We start from the raw sequence: 20,682 nt of genomic DNA, 5'->3' as shown, positions 1-20,682 counted from the left end.
CATCTTCTATGTTTTCTTTCATCTCCATATGCACATCTTTCTCTCTTTCTCTCTTGTTTGCACTCCCTTTCTTTATCTTGTCCTTTCTATCATTGGGGAATTTGGTGTCACTCAAGCTGAAAATGGTGCAAAAGAAGCCAACGAAAGAACTAAAGTATGCATGGACAGTTTGTAAGAGTTGTAAGAGGGCTGGAATGGCAAATGTAAATAATGATGAAATATAAAATAATATTTTTCTGTTATGCTGAAACAACAGCCACCCTCTAATCCTGCATGTGGATTTGTGTGGCTGTTTTGCATTTTACAATTAGGGGCCTCACTTAGTTGGAGGGTTTGAGTTATCCATGGTACTTAAGCATTGCTGGCATAAAAACTGCGGGCAAAGAGGAACAAGAGCAGCTTATTTAGGTGTCGAGGAGATAAATGGTAAAGCATGATACGCGCCTTGATACACTTGTGTATAGGCACTCTATACATGCTTTATCATATCATGAATCCTTCTTAGATGATTCTAAGCCATAATTTGGCCTTTCACTATCAGATCTTCCAAGGTTGGCGGGGCGTAATTCCCCATTCACCATTGGCCCTTCCCCATTCCCATTTGAGCCCCCATAGGGCTCAATGGGAATGGGGAAGGCAGCAATTACGGTACTTCAAATTGCGGTACCGTAATTGCCTCCAAGGTCCCTTTACGGGTCCCGTCCTTAACGGCTGGTGAAACAAAGGGACCTCGTAGTAGGGCGGTAAGGGATTACCGGCACCGGTGCCCTTACCGGTGCCGGTAATCCCTTACCGCCATCCGTGTAATGAGGCCCTATGTAATTTACAGACTTCCTGCCTCTGCTGCAGCTTTAAAATGTCAGAAATATTTAGCCAGCCACCAGAGGCTACTGGCTCACATAATAGTAGTCGTGCGCTGACCATCCCTTCAGCTTCCTTTTTTATTTAGTGGAGTCTGTTATTTTCTAGCTCTATCCCACATTCGTGCCTATAAATGTAAAGTACAATGAACGATTGCAAAATCTAAAACTTTTGGCTTTGTCAATGCTTGCATTTAAACATTTTCTGCAGCTTTCTCTTTTGAGGAATGACCTATGTTGAGAACACATAGACCCTGGCATGTGGGGACTATGTCTTCTTGTTCTTAGGATCACAGACTGGAATATCCTAGATTCAGCAAGGCCTAGAGAAGAGATAAAGGAATCACAACAATAGTGGGGGGGGGGCCTACCTTGGCGATCTGCACTGCAGACCCATATCCAGTGGAAAACCCACATCCAATCAGGCAGACTCTCTCCACAGGGGCAGCAGCATCAATTTTAACCACCGCAGCTTCATTCACAACAGTGTACTCAGTGAAGGCGCCTACGCCAAGGAAGGTGTGGACCGGCTTCCCTTTGCAGGTAAGCCGGCTGGTGCTGTCTTCCATCAGTCCGGTGTTCACAACACTAGGTGCAAGAAAACCACGCAGTTGGGTTAAAAATGTTAGAATTTTCTATTACTCTAATGCTATGCTTGTATTGAAATCACAATGAATGTTTAGTGAACAAACACGTACTCATTCTTGATGCAGAAGTTGCTGTTTCGATGCTTGCAACATCGACACTCTCCACACTGTGGCACTATGAGCGGGATGACCTTGTCACCTATGGAGGCAAAATGTATAGGTTTGTACACTATGACAGGGAGGAGGAAAACACAGAATCAAATATTACCGACTCAATAGCAATGATACCAACACATATCCACAAGTATCAGCGAGGAAGGAATTGCAGACACGATGCACTGCTGCAAGTGCAAATAGCACCAGTGCAAAACTTGCCCCAGTGCCACACCTATATTCTTCCAATGCATTTTGGCGACAAAGCGAAGGACCAAGACATTGTATAGTGTCTGTAATATCACCCCATGTGTCTCCAGCTCTCTCCAGCAACATGAATGTAATGATGCACTTTGGCCCATTACAGGGGAAACTAAATAGAATTGGGTTTTTATATTGTGCGGTATGCTGAAGTCCACTGTCTAAGTGTGGGACGAGGTATTGTACCCATTCTGCTCGGCGCTGTCTTGCTTCCAAGAAGAGTGTGTAGTGTAGTCTCTGTGCATGCGATGACCAGTCTCTAAGTGTGGTACGAGGAATTGAACCCATTCTGCTCGGCGCTGTCTTGCTTCCAAGAAGAGTGTGTAGTGGAATCTCTGTGCATGCGATGACCAGTCTCTAAGTGTGGTACGAGGTATTGAACCCATTCTGCTCGGCGCTGTCTTGCTTCCAAGAAGAGTGTGTAGTGGAATCTTTGTGCATGCGATGACCAGTCTCTAAGTGTGGTACGAGGTATTGAACCCATTCTGCTTGGCGCTGTCTTGCTTCCAAGAAGAGTGTGTAGTGTAGTCTCTGTGCAGGCGATGACCAGTCTCTAAGTGTGGTACGAGGAATTTAACCTATTCTGCTCGGCGCTGTCTTGCTTCCAAGAAGAGTGTTTAGTGAAATCTCTGTGCAGGCGATGACCAGTCTCTAAGTGTGGTACGAGGTATTGAACCCATTCTGCTCGGCGCTGTCTTGCTTCCAAGAAGAGTGTGTAGTGTAGTCTCTGTGCATGCGATGGCCAGTCTCTAAGTGTGGGACGAGGTATTGAACCCATTCTGCTCGGCGCTGTCTTGCTTCCAAGAAGAGTGTGTAGTGTAGTCTCTGCGCATGCGATGACCAGTCTCTAAGTGTGGTACGAGGTAATGAACCCATTCTGCTGGGCGCTATCTTGCTTCCAAGAAGAGTGTGTAGTGTAGTCTCTGCGCATGCGATGACCAGTCTCGAAGTCTGGTACGAGGTATTGAACCCATTCTGCTGGGCGCTATCTTGCTTCCAAGACGAGTATTCATGTGATGACCATTCGCTAAGTGTGGGATGAGGTATTGAACCCATTTTGCTCGGCGCTGTCTTGCTTCCAAGTTGAGTGTTTCGTGTAGTCTCTGTGCATGCGATGACCAGTCTCTAAGTGTGGGACGAGGTATTGAACCCATTCTGCTCGACGCTGTCTTGCTTCCAAGAAGAGTGTGTAGTGTATACATGCGATGACCAGTCTCTAAAGCTGGGAACGGATTTTGAACCCATTTTGCTTGGCACTGTCTTGCTTCCAAGATGTGTGTGTAGTGTAGTCTCTGTGCATGTGATGACCAGTCTCTAAGTGTGGTATGAGGTATTGAACCCATTCTGCTCGGCGCTGTCTTGCTTCCAAGAGGAGTGTGTAGTGTATGCATGCGATGACCAGTCTCTAAGTGTGGGACGAGGTATTGAACCCATTCTGCTCGGTGCAGTCTTGCTTCCAAGATGATTGTGTAGTATAGTCTCTGTGCATGCGATGAACGTCATAGGTTAAACTGTCAAAACATGATTTGATTCATGGCATGCTTTAAGGGCAAACCTAGCTTTGGAAAAAACAATTACAGGATGCACCCAGCACAAAGAGTAACAACTGTGTAGGTTGTTAATATAATAAAAGGTAGGGGGTGACTACACAGGAAGTAGGTCCCAATTTAGGGGGCAAGATGATCAAGGGATAAGCAAATTATGAGAAAGCATATGCAACTACAGAGGTGTGAGATACAGACCAAAGAGTTGTCATGGCAGGTAGGCAATGCGGCTGAATTATTTGGCGTTGGAAAAGCAGAGGAGGCGTTGACTGAAAAGCAAAGTCTTAAGTTGTTTCCTGAAGTTTCGGAAAGAGGGCTTGTGTAGCTTGACTTTCAGTGTCTGGGCATGGAGCTAGAAAGCACGCTTTGGTGTCCCCACCTTCTTGCATTGTGGAGTTTCCAGTCCAGCTAGGGCCTAATTGCATGCAGTGCATACGCCTCCAATAGTGGTGAATTTTGCATAGGTGGGTGTCCTATGAGGACAGGAAGTGACGGCCAGAGTGGGCTGACCAGCAATTGGACATTGTGAATCTATTTGTTGTATACTCTATGAAAATACACTGCTCATTTGAGGAATGACTTTACCAATATGAGTCAGGTAGATCTGTGAGGGGGCTCTGGCCCAGGCAAATGTACGAGATAATTAGCATCTAGACTGTTGCCTTAACGTTCTTTTGACATATTGGCCCTCATTATAAGTTTGCCGGTCCAGGAACTACGGTACCGGTAAGCATGCCAGTACCGTACTTCCCGGACTGGCAAACTACAAGTTCTGCTTGCGGTTGCCATTGCGACCGCAAGGTCTGACCTGCGGCCGAACCGGCACGTGCGAGCAGAGCATGTCGAATGCACCGGCAATGTTTATAATGGTGCTAGTGCATCCGGCTTCCCCATTCCCATTGAGCCCTATGGGGCTCAAAGGGTAATGGGGAAGAATATTTTTTGACGCCCATGAATGGGCAAATACCAGGTCCGGCAAGGCCATAACGACCCGGTAATTGCCCATTCCTGGGCACCGGGAAAAAAAATACCGGCGCCACCCGAGCCTGTGTTACAGGCACGGCTACAACCAGCCTCGTAATGAGGCCCATTCACAGGGCTTTAAGTGGGGTAAGAAATCGAGGGGGGGCCCTCATTTGGGGGCGTGGCTTGTGGGGGGCGTGGCCTAAAACGTACGCAAATCGTAAGGTATGCACACACATATATATGCATGTTATATATCTGTGTGCGTACCTTACTATGGTTTGTGTACTTTGCAAGCCATCTTTTCTAAACATAGAAATATTTATTTCTATGTTTAGAAAAGATGGCTTGCAAAGAACACAAACCATGGTAAGGTACGCACACAGATATATAACATGCATATATGTGTGTGTGCATACCTTACGGTTTGCCTACTTTTCAGGCCATTTTTTTAAAAAAACATTTCGGTTTTATAAAAGATGGCTTTGAAAGTACACAATTCAAGCCATCTTTTATAAAGCTTTGACTACGGACAAAATTGTCCGTCGGCAAAGGTTTATAAAAGATGGCTTGAATTGTGTACTTTTCAAGCCATCTTTCATAAACCTCGAAAAATATCAAGGAATCCCCAGGTCCGCCGAGGGTTAAAGACGCCTCGGCGACCTGGGGAAACAAAGGGACAGTAACTGCCTCTGGTGACCCCTCGCGCGAGAGGTCACCAGAGGCAGTTACTATGATTTACAGAAGTGGCAGCCAGGCACAGCATTGCTGTGGCTGGCTGCCACTTCTGTCAGATCGCCTGACTTCATGGCAGGCGCATATCCCGTCGCGGCTGCTGCCGCGACGGGATAATGCATCCCGCCAATGTTGCGTGTGGTGGGACGGGGGCCCCGGCAGGGCCCCGGCTCAGTCCCACTTTTTGGAGACTGCCGGGGCCCGGCCCCGGCAGGCCCCGGCCCACTTAAAGCCCTGCCCATTCATATGATATGATTGGTTATTTATAACGCACTTATTACCCAGAGGTTTCTAAGCGTGGACCCAGGATCGAACCTGTGTTGCTCCGTGTCGTCTTGTTTCCAAGGCGAGCACGTTGCCCCTGAGCTATCCTCCCGAGACAAGTTGCATTTGCATTTTCGATCTGCAACATGATGAATCGCTTATGTGATCTAACATGTTACATGGTCTCCATTCCCAGAGTCCCCACAAAGAAAAGACACATGCAGGTATCCATATCCTCTAACCCTGACATATCCGTCATGTACAGATACTGTGTATACCATTTACCATAAATGAGTCACCAATATAATTTTACAAGCTCAGAATTTCACTTAACTAAGCATGATTCTCAAAGAATACTATTTCAATAGAGCAACGAAGTACCCCGCCAATGGGTAAACATGACATGCACTTATTAGTTAAACTCACCAATAAAGTGATTATCAAACTGCACAGCAATGGTAAGATCATATTCCCAGGGAAGCAGTCAGGCCTTAATTCGCTGGGTCCATGTCTACTAGGCATTCTCAATCAAAAGAAATTGTGTCCCACCCTTGCTGTATCCCCCCCACCCCCCTGGTACACCTCATCCCTTCCACTTCTCCCACATGTGAAGTGTATTAGTAGTAGTACTAAAAATATTTATTTCTTATAAGGAAATCCATAAAAGCAATTCAGTCCCATATAATTAAAAAATAAATCTTTGAGCAACAGTGTGTTACAAAAGAATGACATTGATTTAAAATGTTAACCATGATATACATATAAAAAATTACACAACTACATAAAATTGGACTTCTCAAATGGACAGTCATAAAAATGCTTGTGCACACAACAATCAAAATGGTATTATTATAATACAACGTTATCAGTAATAAAGTGCTTGTACTTAACACTAGGACGATTCTCATAACACTTTACCAAAATAAGCGGAAGCACTCTACTTCCATTAGGTTCCTATACTATAACTAACTGGAACCGGCTCCATGTGTTAATATCCCGGCAAAAATATTACGCTACAAAAATGTCGCCATATTTTTGCAGCGATATTGAGCCATGGACCCTGCGGGGGAGAACCCTGCAACCCCTGCATTATTTTTAAATGTGCGGGGGACACTCCCGCAATGCCCGATCCCACAAATTATCCCCCCAAATATATTGCCTATGGCGAGACAAACAACCATATGTACAGCGATATTATTGGTGGGGATAATATGTAGGGGTACCCTGGAACGTTATAGTCACCAATCGTAGAGTGTTTATACATCTCAATACACACAAAGGATTATCATAAATATGACCAATCATGAAGTGGTTATGCATTCAGTAGATGGTAACATGTTCATACCAAAACATTGCCAGGCTGGGTTTTAAATATCTATTTCAATTGTTTTCCCTCACTCTCCAAGCTCTTCTTATAAACAGACACACCTACCAAGACATTAATGGGGATGCTACACTTAGCAGAAAGTACGACGCTGGTCCCCAGTCCACCAATTACATATAAGTTATCTCCACCCAAAATTGATCTTAACATGGGACAAAGCACCAGGAAATGCCATAGGATTTCCATTATCAGTGTCCCCTCAATTATTTAGACACAATCCACTCAGAAGGCAGCTCGTAACCCACTCCCACCCAAGAACGAGGGTTTAGCAGACTGAGTGAAAAAAGTATTAATGTGATAAACTGTGAAAAGCACCCTCTCGACCACTCTATAACCAAATGTCTCCCTGAAAAGGGCTCCCCCCCCAACACAGCCTGAAAAGAAAGCAGAGTGTTTACTAGGCCCTATCAACACATGGTAATCAATTAATGACCATATAAACCATGTCAAGGAAGAGTAAACATTCAATTAGAAGGAATTACAGAGGTGTGATTCAATGTCCGTTTTAAAATCTGCCTGGATATAGCCCTACTCAAAGGATCAACATCCAACTGACAAGAATAGGTGCAGGAGTCTCTTTGATTCACAATGAGAACATCCTACCATTCCGTAAAACTACTAAGACACCTCACACCTTCCTTCGAAAACCTGCTATGTATATAGCCGGTCAATCTAAATTCGAAAACCTGCTATGTATATAGCCGGTCAATCTAAATTCGAAAACCTGCTATGTATATAGCCGGTCAATCTAAATACCACCATCTTGTGTGGGTAATATGCTGCCTACCTGGAATAAATAACTCCTTCATGTGCAAATGGTCAGACTTTATGACTATCAATCTCCTTGTCGAATTAAAGTTTTAGTCATGGGGTATATCAATATGTGAATGGACAAACCAACAAAACATTGCAAAAACCGGTGCTACTACCATGAATAATCTAGGCTCCCTCAATTGGATCAAAGAAAGATCAAATAAAGGTGACCACAAGCTAGACACCATTGTTCCATCATGATCAGACCCCCGCATAGCACTAGTTTCTGGGAAAAACAGCTAAAATCTTTCAATGTCACATGGGATAATGCAGATAAAACAAAATACTCATAAGACTAATAGAAAAGGTCAACACCCTCCTGATGAACAAACCTTATAAAACCCACAATCTTTCAAAATGTGCTCATAGATAAGCCTGACCTCCTTGACAGTCTCAACCAAGAGTTCAACAGAAACAAGAATTGTCTTCTACTCGATCTCAAAGATCCCCTGAAATCTCGTCAGAAAGCCAACAAGTGGATTGACAACTGTAATGAAATATGTGTATGAACTGTACATTTACTTTTTCAGTGGTTCATATAGTTAGAGAAATGGCACTGATACAAAAATTCCCACCTCAGCAATTCCCACCCACGATTTGGGACAGAACAGACTATTTTGTTTTATTTATTACAATTAATCAACGCAATGCTGGGAAAAGTCACATTTACAACACTACAAATAACCTCATTTTAAAAGGGAAATGACTGATCTGTGGCCTCCCTACTTTTCTCTAAATTCCATTTTCATTTATCATAACACATCCAGTCTACTTTGCCTCTTCGCACAAACATCCCTACATAGAAAAACACATATGAATGACTATTCGAGTATATGAGCTCAGATTCTTTACATAGGCGCATAACTTGACATTATTGGTTTCGCAAAAATGGAATCAAACATTCTACAGCAGTGCATTATGTCTCCCACCGCCCTCTGAAATCATAAGGTGCAGCATTTCTTGGAATACCATTTAAAACAAACAATTTGCTTATTTAGTGCAAATGTGCAGGGCTAAAGGTGGCGTAAAAGCGTGTACGCCGGCTTTTGTACTGCACTTTTGCACTCTGCCATGCCAATGAAGGCCGCGTTTACAATAGATAGCTATGGAGTCCGTCTGCTTTTTGCTGGTGCAAAATGCTGGCGGGCTCCATAGGGATCCCCAGCATTTGCGTCCGCATGAAAACACATGCGGGCGCAAATGCTGGAGTATTTGTATGGTGGAGAGGAAGGGGGCGGCAGAAACGCAAGTTGCGTTCCTCTCCTCCTCCTCTCTGCCATTCGTCTTTCATTAAGATTACGGACGGTCGAAAATGAGCCCCTTAATTATTTCATATTTAGTTGAACTCCCAATGGTTTTTTCTCAACGTTAACGTGCAAAGGGTGCTCACTGCAGGTATAGACATAACCGTGGGTAGAAACTGAGGTTATCCTTCAGTGCAATGCAGTATATACTGAATTACTTGAGGAAAGTAAGGTGTATTTTAAGTATACTGGTTATTAATAATTTATCTATGAGAAACATCCTTTATTGTTTGACAAAATGCTATATGCCACTCAACTTGGAAACTTGGGTTTTGAAAATATTTAGTGGCCATTTTGAAAATTCGCAGGTAATCTCTGCGGGTGATGAGCGTATCATTACACTACAATCAACCACTTGTGTGCTTTACATAGGGCAGGGGAGTTGCTAGGTCTGGAAAAGACCCAGGGCTAAGTTGATGTCGGAACTGTTGGGACTGGGGGCTAGCTAGTCTTTTGGCTGTAGCTCCTGAGATTCTATCCGGGGCTACAACCAAAAGATCAGGGACTATAGCCCCCTTACCCCCCCCTAGCAACGCCCCTGACATAGGGTATATAATGACCTAACATAATATTAAAAAGCGTATGATAAATCCATCCTTCACTGGTTTATGTTTTCCCACCAAGAAACACTTGTCCATAAATGAAGTGGGTTTGCTTATAGCTGTTTATATTCCAAACAGCCGTAAGCTAACCCTGCACCTCCTTACACATACAAACGTAGTGGGATGCGGGCTCTGGCTCCTACGTACATGAGCAGGACTCAGGAAGCACTCTTATTCCTGGTCCCTATTCATGCTGTGCAAGGGTGAGAGGCTCTCTGGAGGCCACAGATGAGCTGAATCCAGACCAGGGCTACGTTCAGGTAAGGTTCTTATATATTTTTAATGTTAACTCCAAACTCGTAACACCGTTCCGTCACCTGATACTGGTGCCACTGGGAAATTACAAGTCCCGGCAGCCCGGGATGTTAGGCGGTGGGAAGTGTAAGGCGTCATTCCCATGGAGTGCCGTAGGACTCCACGGGAATGGGGTTACGGAAGCACCAGCACCATTGCTACGTTGCCAGTTCTTGTGTGAAAACCATGCCAGCAGAGGCCGGTGCCCGAGGCAGGTCAGACCTGCCAGGAGCAAAGGCCCCTGCAGGCATTCTCATAGTCTGGTGGTCCGGAAAGGGTGCGGTACTTTACTACCAGTACCCTTATTTCCGGACCACCAGGCTCGTAATGAGGCCCAATCTGGGCGTGAATGCGTGAGTGTTTGGTGTATGGATGTGCTTGTGGATGAATGAGTGAATGCTGTGTGTGAATGTGTTGCGTCAATTTGTATGCATGTTTGTGCTGGGAGTGGGGGTGGTGGCACACAACAGCACATTCTTTACTGGGTCTATCACAGATGCCCAGTAAAAAATAATCATCCTTTCTTTCATCAACCAGTGGTTGATGAGAAAAATGAAGGAGTGAGTGGATCCTGCTGGAATGTGTGTTTAAATGTGCAAGTAAGTGAATGAATGCTGTGTGAATGCTGTTTGAAATGGATGCTTTGAGAATGTGTGTTTAAATGAGCAAGTGAATGCTGTGTGAATGCTTTTGAATGCGTGAACATGTGTTTGAATTAGCAAGTGAATGATGTTTGAAATTAATGCTGAGTGAATGTTGCATGAACGTGTGTTTTAATGAGTGAGTAAATGTGGGTATGCTGTGTTGGGTTTGCGCCATCCTGGGAGGCTGATTTTTTAGCAGGGTGGGGGGAGTCAGAGAGATTTTTTACTGGGCATCTATGATATTTTATCATAGATGCCCAGTAACATATGTCATGCCAAAGTAAGAAATGGCATTCTAGCCATGTAATAATACTGATCATGCTTGCTTTAAAAGCATAATAACTCAAGCATGATACGTGTAATTACGTTGCCAAACTGGTATTTTGATGCAATCAGTCTAGCCTTTTTTCACAATGGCATAACATTATTTTAACAGGCCTCTATGATACAGTATCATAGAGGCCTAGTAAAAAATGTCAGGCCACAGCAAGACATTGCTAGACTTACTACACTAAAATGCCAGTTTTACCGGATAATACATCTACATACTTGCTTTAAAAGCATGGTAAAGTAAGGATGATAAGTGTTATCACATGGCTAGGCAACTGGCATTTTGATGCAGTTCGTTTAGCAATTTCTTACTGTGGCATGACATTTTTTACGGGGTATCTATGATAAAGCAAGCAATGCAAGCATTATTGCATGACTCGACATGTCATTTTGGTGCAGCCAGTCTTGCTGTAAAATCTTACTGTGGCATGGCTTTTTCTTACTAGGCAACTATGATGAAGCAAACATGATAAGTGTTATTATGTGTCTGGACTGGCCTGCATTGGAGCATCCAGGTTGAGCATGTTTACTTATTGTGGCATGGCATTTTTTATCGAAAAGACTGCAGGAGTATGTTCCTATGCACAGGTATTGGCATATTTTGGCAGAGACAGTTAAGACATGTTTTCTAATACTACCATTACTGGCATCATGTGTAAAGCAAACATGACTATGTTCTTATATCGGAATACTGGCATATATTACAGGGCCTGCTGTAGCGGCCCTGTAGTTATGGTTGAGTTGCTCAACTCATTGAAAGAGCACTTTTTGGGAAGTTTATAACTTTTCCCCTCCTGGACGAATCCTCACCAAACTTTGCAAAAAAAGGTATATGGCCGCCTCAGAATGATTTTGTGAAGTGTGGTGCAGTTTCGTCCAGGGGGGGCAAAGTTATAGGGCGGTTCCAAAATGTGTGGAAATCCTCATAGACGCAACAGAATGTTGCTTACGCCTACAGCTCAAAACGCTGGACGGATTTTCACCAATTTTGCACCAGGAGCAGTGGCTTGGTCACGAGAGCGTGTGTCATGATTCCTACCCTCTGGCATCCGGATCAAGCCCATCAGCCCCGGGACCAGGCATCCAGATATTTCATAAAACCCCAGCAGCCCCGGCTGGGGGCTGTCTGGGTTCAGTCCTGGCGCCTTAGGTGCCAGGCTCATAATAAAAATCAGTCCTGGCGCCATGGCGCCAGGCTCATAGACTTTACTTACCTCATGCAGACCATGCTGCAAATGAATCCAAGCCAACGTGAGGCCTGGATGGGACTATTTTACTACGGGGACTATTTTTTACTCAGGTGTGGTTCTAGGGACTTCTTACCTGGAACTACTTTGGAGGCTATTTAAACCACGCCCGAACAGCAGCACATGCTTTGCGTTATTCTGCATCCAGCAGCGTAACGCTCACTGTGCCTGCAGTTAGCATCCAGTCTCCAGCCACGCCCTTCTCGAATCCAGAGCTCCTAGCAATAGAAGAAAGAAGAAAGAAAGGTTAGAAAACAGATATTATTTCAATCCTTACCTGAATTCCGGATCCATCACGTCTTAACTTGAAAAGGACATTATTCTACACGCGTCGCATCGCCAGCTGCAGCGCCGCGCCATACTCACCAGTCCTCACAGCATTTTTCGATCCGGCGCAGCCCCCATCATTTTCTCCGCTGAATTCCACCATCTAGGGGACAAAAGAAACATAAGGTGAGCCGAGAGAGCCAACAAATACAACCTCTCCACCATAGACTTACCTGATTAACAACCAGAGGCATTATTCTGTAACAAACCGCAACTTCTTACGCCACACCTGTAAGGAGAGAGAAACCAGCAATTTAAACACACGCATCTTTTGCCGGACAGTGTTGGGTAATACAGACTCTTACCTGAACACCATCAGCTGCCACAAGACAATCTTCCCTTGGACCCAGCTGCAACACAAGAAAGGAATGTACAAGAGTGAACATCAGACATATTGAACTCTTTGAACTTTATACTTACGGGTTCTCGCCTGGAACCTCGGAGTCAATATTCATCCGGAACTCTTCCAACACTTTCAAACCAGTGAAGTAACTGGTATCTACGCGCCCCTGTATTCCACGCAGGATGGAGAGCTCATCATTTACAAACATAAGGTGAGCTTACTGAAAGTGAATATCGGTGGTGATTAGTGGGGAGAACAGTGGGGTGCCATTACTAAAATCCACGGGTGGCTAAATCCCTTTTTCCACTTGCAGGAGAATACTTCTACGGGTCAAGCAGACAAGATTAGACGGTCCAGTCCAGTCTGTCATCTCTGCACTACGCTTCACGTTGGAGGAGGTTGCAGCTGTCCGGGTCCGATCGACGCCCCTGTGGGAGCCAGGTGAGCGTAACAGCGTGCTTTTTGTAAATTTAGTGTGAATCCGTCCAGCAGTTTTTTAAGAAAATGGCCAAAAGCAGGTACAAAAAAATGTGTGATAACTGGGTTCAGTCCACTGACTCTCTTGCCTATTCAGTCCACGGACCAATCAGGGGGAGGCTTGATGTCCGCAGACATCAGACACATCCGCTGATTGGATGGTGAAAAACATGAGCTGCGTCAGATATTTTGGAAAGGTCGCTATGTTGAATTCGCGCACAGCCACTGTTGTCTACCAAGATCACAGTAAAAACATATTAAAAAACACAACATTGCACTTGTCAAACTAATGAAACAATCTCTACGGATGTGAGGGGTGATGAGGATGGAATGGGATATGGCCATGTTCGGGGGCAGTCCTGTGATGTTCACACCTATTGCTGAATTGTGGGGTTGGTGAAAAGCAGGTTTTGGATGGCTTATAACTTTGGTGCCACTCAATGAAACGGCATGCAATTTTGCCATATCATTCTAGACCTGAAGCCGAATGGTGGTGTTTTGCCAAACTTAGAGGGGCACAATTAGAGGGGGATCCCAAATATTTGAAAGGCTTATAAAAATTTGGCACCATTTGACGAATCTCCACAAATATTTGCAAAAAGATGTTAGACCCAGATTTGAATGTTTTTGCAAAGTTTGGTGGGATTTGTCTAGAGGGGCAAAATTAGAGGGGGGCCGACATTTTTAGATGGTTTATAACTTTGTTTCCGTTTGACGAATGTGCACAAATATTTGCAGAAAGATTCTAGATCAAACCGTGAATGTTTGTGAAGTGTCTGAATGGATTTTGCCAAGTGGGGGGGTAAGTTATATGACTATTTTATGCACATACATTTTGACACTTTTCAAAAAATAAAACATGGACGGTTTTGAGGAAACTCATACAAGGAGCATTGACAAGGACATGAAAGCATGGTTTTGCAAATGGGTCCATGTTTTATTTTTTGAAGTTTCATAATGTAGATACAATAAATAGTGCTATACCTTTGGTGACTGAGGTATAGCCTGTGGCCATGGGCAGTGGCCAGATTGTATGTAGGCCATGACCCGAACAATCTGGCTACTGGTCATGACCATGAGGGACCGGCTATGGGGTTAAAATGGGCATCGGCAACAGGGCCCGGCTATGTGGTAAAGTTTTTCAAAATCGGGATAGGTTTGAATGGGAATAAAATGTCTGCTCGTGGCTACAGCCCGAAGTGTTGGACAGGATTACAGCAAACAATCGTGAGGAGCATCAACAAGGACCTCAAAGCATGCTTTTGCAGATCTGTCTTGTGTTTTATTTTTCCAATGTGTCCAAATGTAAGGACAAATAATTGTGATATAACTTTGGTGCATGGACAGTGGGCCTGGCCCTCGGCAAGGACAAATGCCTGACTCTGATTAACTGGTCGAAGCCCTAGGTTTAAATGGGAACAACAATTCTGCTTGCGGCTGCATCCCGAAGTTCCGGACGGGATTGCAGCAACCTTGCGCGAGGAGCATCAGCAAGGACCTGAAAGCATGCTTTTTCAAATATGTCCTGTGTTTTACTTTTTGAAAGTGTCAAAAAGTAAGAACAAAAAATGGTGACATAACGTTGCTGCCTGGGTAGTGGACCTGGCCTTTGGCAAGTAAATGTCTACTCTGATTTGCCTATTGGGGAAAGCGGGATGGCCGAACCACATGGTCCATGGATTGTGGAAACTGACCATGGCTGCAAGCCATAAGCATTGGCCATTGGTCACATTATGAGGGTATAGTGGACACTGAACTGGGATGCAGGGTAGGTGCAATGGATAATGGGGTGGTTTGGTGGGTTTGGGTCATGGTCGAGCCTCATGCCGTAGGCAATTGAACCATGACTTGCATACCCAGCAAACGCTGCTTATAACGACACAAATCAGTATGCATGTTAAAGGAGTTTTACAGTTCTTTCATATATTTCTTTTTATTAGTTGTACAGCGCTTATACACAAGTGAAGTTCTTTTATATGTTAAAAGAGAAATTATGAATAACTTATATACAGTGATGTTACATCATGAAACTTTTTCACTCATAAAAAACGATAAAATTCACAGAAAAAAACTTTGTTAAAGGGACATTATGGTTAAGTTACACTAATAAAACCCAATGAAATTCAGTGAAATTACTTTGTTAAAGGCACATTATGGTTAATTTGCACTAATAAAAAACTATAAAATTCAGTGAAAACATTTTTTAACGGTCGTTATGGTTAAAAGTAAAAGCAAAAACAAACAGAAATTGGGCAGTTATGGTACGCCAAGCAATAATAACTCGTAGAAGTGGCAAAAGTGGTCTGCAGTGGTCCGCAGGGACTCTGTGGGCCTGTGGTAAATGTAGGCGGCTGCTGGGCAGAACCGTACATTCATGCTTTAATGCTCCATTTTAAATCTGTTACTGCAGTGTTGGCAAGTCAGCACCCACACCAAGGCTTCCGATTGATGGGACTGTTTATACTTTCTTTGATGTTTCTAAACGGTTTGCTTCATCGCTCTTTTGGTGCAAATGAGCATCTATTCACCAAGGAGCAGGGCTAAGCTCTACCACAGCACAAATCTGGCGCTCAAAAGTGGGATAGTCGTGCAGCTGGCTACGGCACCCCAAATGAATCCTCCCTCCCCCTCCACTCTGACCGCGACTTAACCATTGACTGATACAGCTCTACTACAGTTATCCTGCAGAAATACGAACAGAAACAACAATGCAGATGCTCTAGAGACTGTTCAAAATGTGGTCTCTCCAAAAGGTGATTTGTCTAATCGAAAAGTAACAAATTCAAAAGCGTAGCAAATTTCTTTTCCTCCAGGGCCTCAATTATCGATCCGCGTTAACCTTTCGCAGTCACCGTCCCTATTTACATCTGAGCCTCTGGGCCATAAGCAAATGGCCTCACCACTGAATCATTAACTGCAGGATATTTCGCAGGAAGAGGATGGATTTACTAACATGCACGCTGCCATAGAAGAGGCTTCTAACACACCTGGTTCTGCCCTCTACACTCGGAACTTTACCCTCTCCCAAATGGTGAACTCATCCGATTTAATTGCAGAGGAGTTTCGAGAACAGCGTTCCCTTCTAACTGCAATGTCTTCCAAACTTGCATTTTTAGAAGGATTTATCTTAGGGGAGGGCGCAGAGCACAGAGGTGCGAAGTGAACCCATTGGTCCAATACAGTCTGGTCTGGGGGGCAGCAGTAAGTGTGCACCCTGGCTCTGAATTCCAAAAACTAAACAAGAATGTAACTAACAGCATTGTGCAGCGTTCGATGGCTGATATGGCAACGAATACGGGGGCTAAAGAAACGTGCTGGGAAAGGAAAAAAACAAAAAAAACTAAAGAACTCTTCAAAACAAGGGCGAAGTGGGTCTCGTAGCTTCATGAGGAAGCTGTCGCAAAGCCAATGTCTATCTCCCACAATTGACGGGGAGGTGTTGAGTGAGAGTTTGGAAAACCAAAGGGAGAAAAAGTTGCCCGGGAAAGAATCCTTAATCTCTCAAAGAAAGGCAAAGAAGAAATCAAATAAACTGGTGAAGAGACTACCGGAAAGGTCAAAAGGGATCCATAGATATATTTGTAAAGCCATCCGTAAAACCAGCTGGTATCTTGGACCAAAGTATTATGTCAGTGTTGTCTGAGACGGAGATTGTGGGAGAAAAAGCTCACTTAAGCCTGGCCTGTGTGGAGGATTATTCACCTATCTCTGCTCTAGTGAGTGCTCTGACTCGATCTCCGGTGGAGATGCAGGTACCTGACAGGAACCTTGCGGAAGATCATAGCAGATTGCAAAAGAGGGTTCAACTACTTATTTTTTTATGTATTTATTTATTTACATGGCGCTCCTAACCCAAAGGTATCTGGGCGCAAGTTTGCAGGTTAAAATGAAGTACAAATGGTTTAATTTTCAGTTAACAAAGTGCATACAGTAATAAAATTTACAAGTTACAATTGAGGTGCATGTAATTACATTTTCCATTAAACAAAGTGCATACAGTAATAGGGCGAGGCATATTGTACTACAACACAAAAGTATGACTGCAGTAGTGGAGGTACAGTTATGATGCCGGTGAAGGCACCTTTGCTGAGCGGTGGTACACTGTGTTCCTTGCAAAAGTCGGTAGTTTGGTGCTTGGGTCCTTAGTATTCCTGTGAGAATAGCATTTTTTTTTTTGGAAGGCCCAGTACACTGTCTCAATTCTGAGGTATGACGGCAGGGCATTCCAGAGTTTGGAGGCTAGAACTGGGAAACTCTTGCCCCCTGATTTTTCTAATTTGTATCTCGGTACCATTAGTTGGTTGGCCCGGCAGGCTCTGATAGATCTGTTAGATTGGTTCTTGGTGAATTTACAGTTTAGGTATTTAGGGGCGTTGTTCGCTAAGCAATTGTGGGTTAAAGAACACGTTTTAAAGGCGTTTCTGTTCTTCACTGGGAGCCAATGGACCATTTGTCTGGTAGGAATGATGTGGTTGGCTTTTGGAATGTTGAGTGACGCTCTAAATGCGTTATTCTGTAATACTTGTAATTTGTTCAAGTTGAGGCAACTCGTGCCGATATATAAGGCCTTGCAGTAGTCCAGTCTTGGCAGGAGAGAGGAATGGCCTGCAATACTGGCACTGATATTTCAATTGCGGGGTTTTGGGCCCAAGCTGCCATTAATGACATGTTCAACTGAAGAGAGCTGTCCCGCAAATAAAGATATATCATCCAAACGTAAGGACGACGTCTACGTGCAAAATGCAGAAACAGGATGCCTTGGTGCCCCATAGATCGTATTATATCACTTGGAAAAATGACTAAATAATCAAACAGATCTATGCAGCCTCCTTTTCTTACGTTAGAGCAAAGAAGGCAAAGACAGTGGGCCTCATTACGAGTTTGGAGGTAGCCATGCTCGTAATAATGGCATGGCTACCCACAAACTCAGGTCTGGGTCTGGGTCCTGCAAAAGGGGATTTACCGGGCCATTCTGACCTTGGAGGGCCCGGTAGTTCCCTTTCGCGGGACCCGGACCTGGTACGTCCCCATTCCCATTGAGCCCTATAGGGCTCAATGGGAATGGGGAGGATGGTAGCAGAGGTACTGTTCATAACGGTACAGTTGCTACCATCCTAGACTGCTCGCGTGTGCCGCTCTGCACACCTGGTCTGACCAGGCATGCAGAGCGGCCCCCGTGAGCAACCTCATATTGTTGTGGCATGGCAACAACGGCGCCAGTAGCACTACCAGCGCCGTAGTTGCCTTACCGCAACATTCATAATGAGGCATAGTGTTTGGCTAGCAAGGTTGATTAAAACGTGGAGGAACCTCCTGACAGAGGATTTAATATAGGGGAGTCAGTACGAGGTGGGCAGTGGATGTCAGTGGAACCACAGGATCAATCACTTCAGCGATCAACTTACCGACACATGGGCAACTCAACCTACAATGGAGCAAAAGAAAGAGGGGGTGATGTAGCCCGCAGTCATGCCATGAGCCAAGGCCTAAAACAAATCATCTTAAAAGTAAAAATCAAAGAGCCAGGAGCAGAGTAACCCTACCAGAGGATTATACTTTGATCTTAACACAGGTGTTTCCAAATAGGGATTCACTTCCACTAAATCGGCCCCAAATTCTGGCATTGTTTTTAGAAATACCAAGCTTGAGACTGATTTCCTCAGGTGATATAGCCCTGGCCCAATTTCCAGTGAAGGGCAGACTGAATCTGGCAAAGTTATATTTTTCTTCACAAATGATTAGGGCTTTCGTCCTGTCAGAGCTGGAGTCTTTTTTTAACTCTGGGGTATGACATTTTGAAGACTCTAGCAGATCCAAAGCCTTTGTTCAAAGAGAGTCCTTTAGCACTGCCTACTTGTGCCTCTTTGTTCATTCAAGATTTGGTTTCTTCAAACCCATTTTCAGTAGTTATTAATATGCAAGATCTAGGAAAGCAAAGAATAATTGAAGAAACCCAGTGAGACCACCGGCGGCGTATGACTGGTCCACGGTTTTGTCTTCTTTGCATGAAGGGGGTAACCTACAAAACTCTAGTAGATGATTTGCCCACCTTTGCTAGGCCTCGTGGAACTGCAGAGGACATACATTTTTAGAAAACAGATTTCTCCTCCTTGCCCCAATGCTCTTCGTTATGCTTGAAGTAGTCATGGCTAACGGGATGTCCAGTAATAGATGGCTATGTGGTTCTAACTGGGGCAGCTATTCGGGGAACACAGGGTCTGCCGGTAGGGGGGTCTCCTATGTGCTTTGAAAAATTGTATTGGCCTAAAGACGTCTAGCATCAAGACATATAGGAGGGATATCTAAGCAGTAAGGGTGGAGGGTGATTTTGGAATTGTGTCTAGTTGTTGCTGCTATGTCTGTAATGTGTACTTTAACCCAAAATCTCTCTAGATCAAAACACATTTAAAAGCTCCCTCTGCTCTTGTGGCAAATGTCTTACAAAAAGAGCATGCTGAGATTATTATATTGGGCGATTTCAATAGTGAATGTTTGGATCCCAAATGGTACTATGAAAGAACGGACTTGGGGCATATTTAATGGCCAGGAAAAGACGGAGGCAAATAGGAGCACAATTAAAAAGCTGTGTCCTAATCTTAGCCAATAGAAATCTAAGGATAGACAACCCTTGGGTAAACAGCCTCTCTAGATCTACTCTGGATTATGTATTTTTATCCAAATCTCTATTCTGGAAATGTGATCATTAAAAAGGGAAACCGTTAAAATCTAGTGATCATCACATGCTTGTTTTGACCATGAAACAAAGTAGTAACGATACTCAAAGCATAAATTGTCGGGTGGTGGTAGAGGCAAACCTAAGGAATCAGGGATTAGTTTGGAAGCCTGCACTATCACATTGTTTCAATGATTTTATTTTTTATATGGGTTCCAATGAAGAAGGTGATCTCTCTAACCCAGCCACTTACGATAGGGCAATTCAAAGGGCCCTGGACAGTATATACCAGCCAAATGGGGGAAGTAGTAAGAACGCAAAAAATAAGGCTATAGGCAAAAGTATTATACCCTGTTGGCTGAAAAAAGAGGGAACTTAACATAGCATTAGATGGTTTACAGTCATTAAACCGAATGTAAAAATGTCGAACGTCATAATGTCCAAAATAAAATGTCAAAAAAAAAAATGTCGAATTTCTTTTTTTGTTGCTTTTTATTCAAAATGGGGGGTTCACCCCAAACCCCCTTTTTTGTATTTTTGTTTTGTTTTACCCATTTTCTTTACCCCCGGAACCCAAAAAAACATGTAAATAAAAAAATACAAAATTCAACATTTTTGTTTTCGACATTATTTTTTCAACATTATTGTAATTCGACATTTTTTTTCTCGATATTATGACTGCACACCGCATTAGACAGCTAAGAACATTTCCCTCCGATTATGAGGGAAAAGCTAGAACATTGAGACTCAAGTATAAAAACTGGGTAAAGGGTCACTGATATTTGCTTTATATTAACAATGCGGAAGTAAAGGTCCACTCTATTATTCCTAAAAACTTGGCTTCCCTTTGGAGATTGATCATAAAACCATCACCAAT

The 20,682-nt window shown here is 43.8% G+C and overlaps 1 protein-coding gene across 1 annotated transcript in view; it reads right to left on the bottom strand.

Annotated features, from left to right (window-relative positions):
• The window catches only part of LOC138515911 (alcohol dehydrogenase 1-like), a 321,818-nt gene that overhangs the window by 226,226 nt on the left and 74,910 nt on the right, over positions 1-20,682 (bottom strand). The window contains exons 4-5 of the mRNA XM_069630674.1: positions 1,559-1,646; positions 1,232-1,448 (exon numbers count right to left, since the gene is read on the bottom strand). Coding sequence (XP_069486775.1) covers positions 1,232-1,448; positions 1,559-1,646 — 305 coding nt within the window. The remainder of the gene's footprint in view (positions 1-1,231; positions 1,449-1,558; positions 1,647-20,682) is intronic.

This window comes from Ambystoma mexicanum, chromosome 6q (genome assembly GCF_040938575.1).
Source record: "Ambystoma mexicanum isolate Mex_15411 chromosome 6q, UKY_AmexF1_1, whole genome shotgun sequence".
NCBI classification, from domain to species: domain Eukaryota; kingdom Metazoa; phylum Chordata; class Amphibia; order Caudata; family Ambystomatidae; genus Ambystoma; species Ambystoma mexicanum.
Note: the sequence above shows the minus strand (reverse complement) of the source record. Positions and strands in the feature narration are given on the sequence as shown.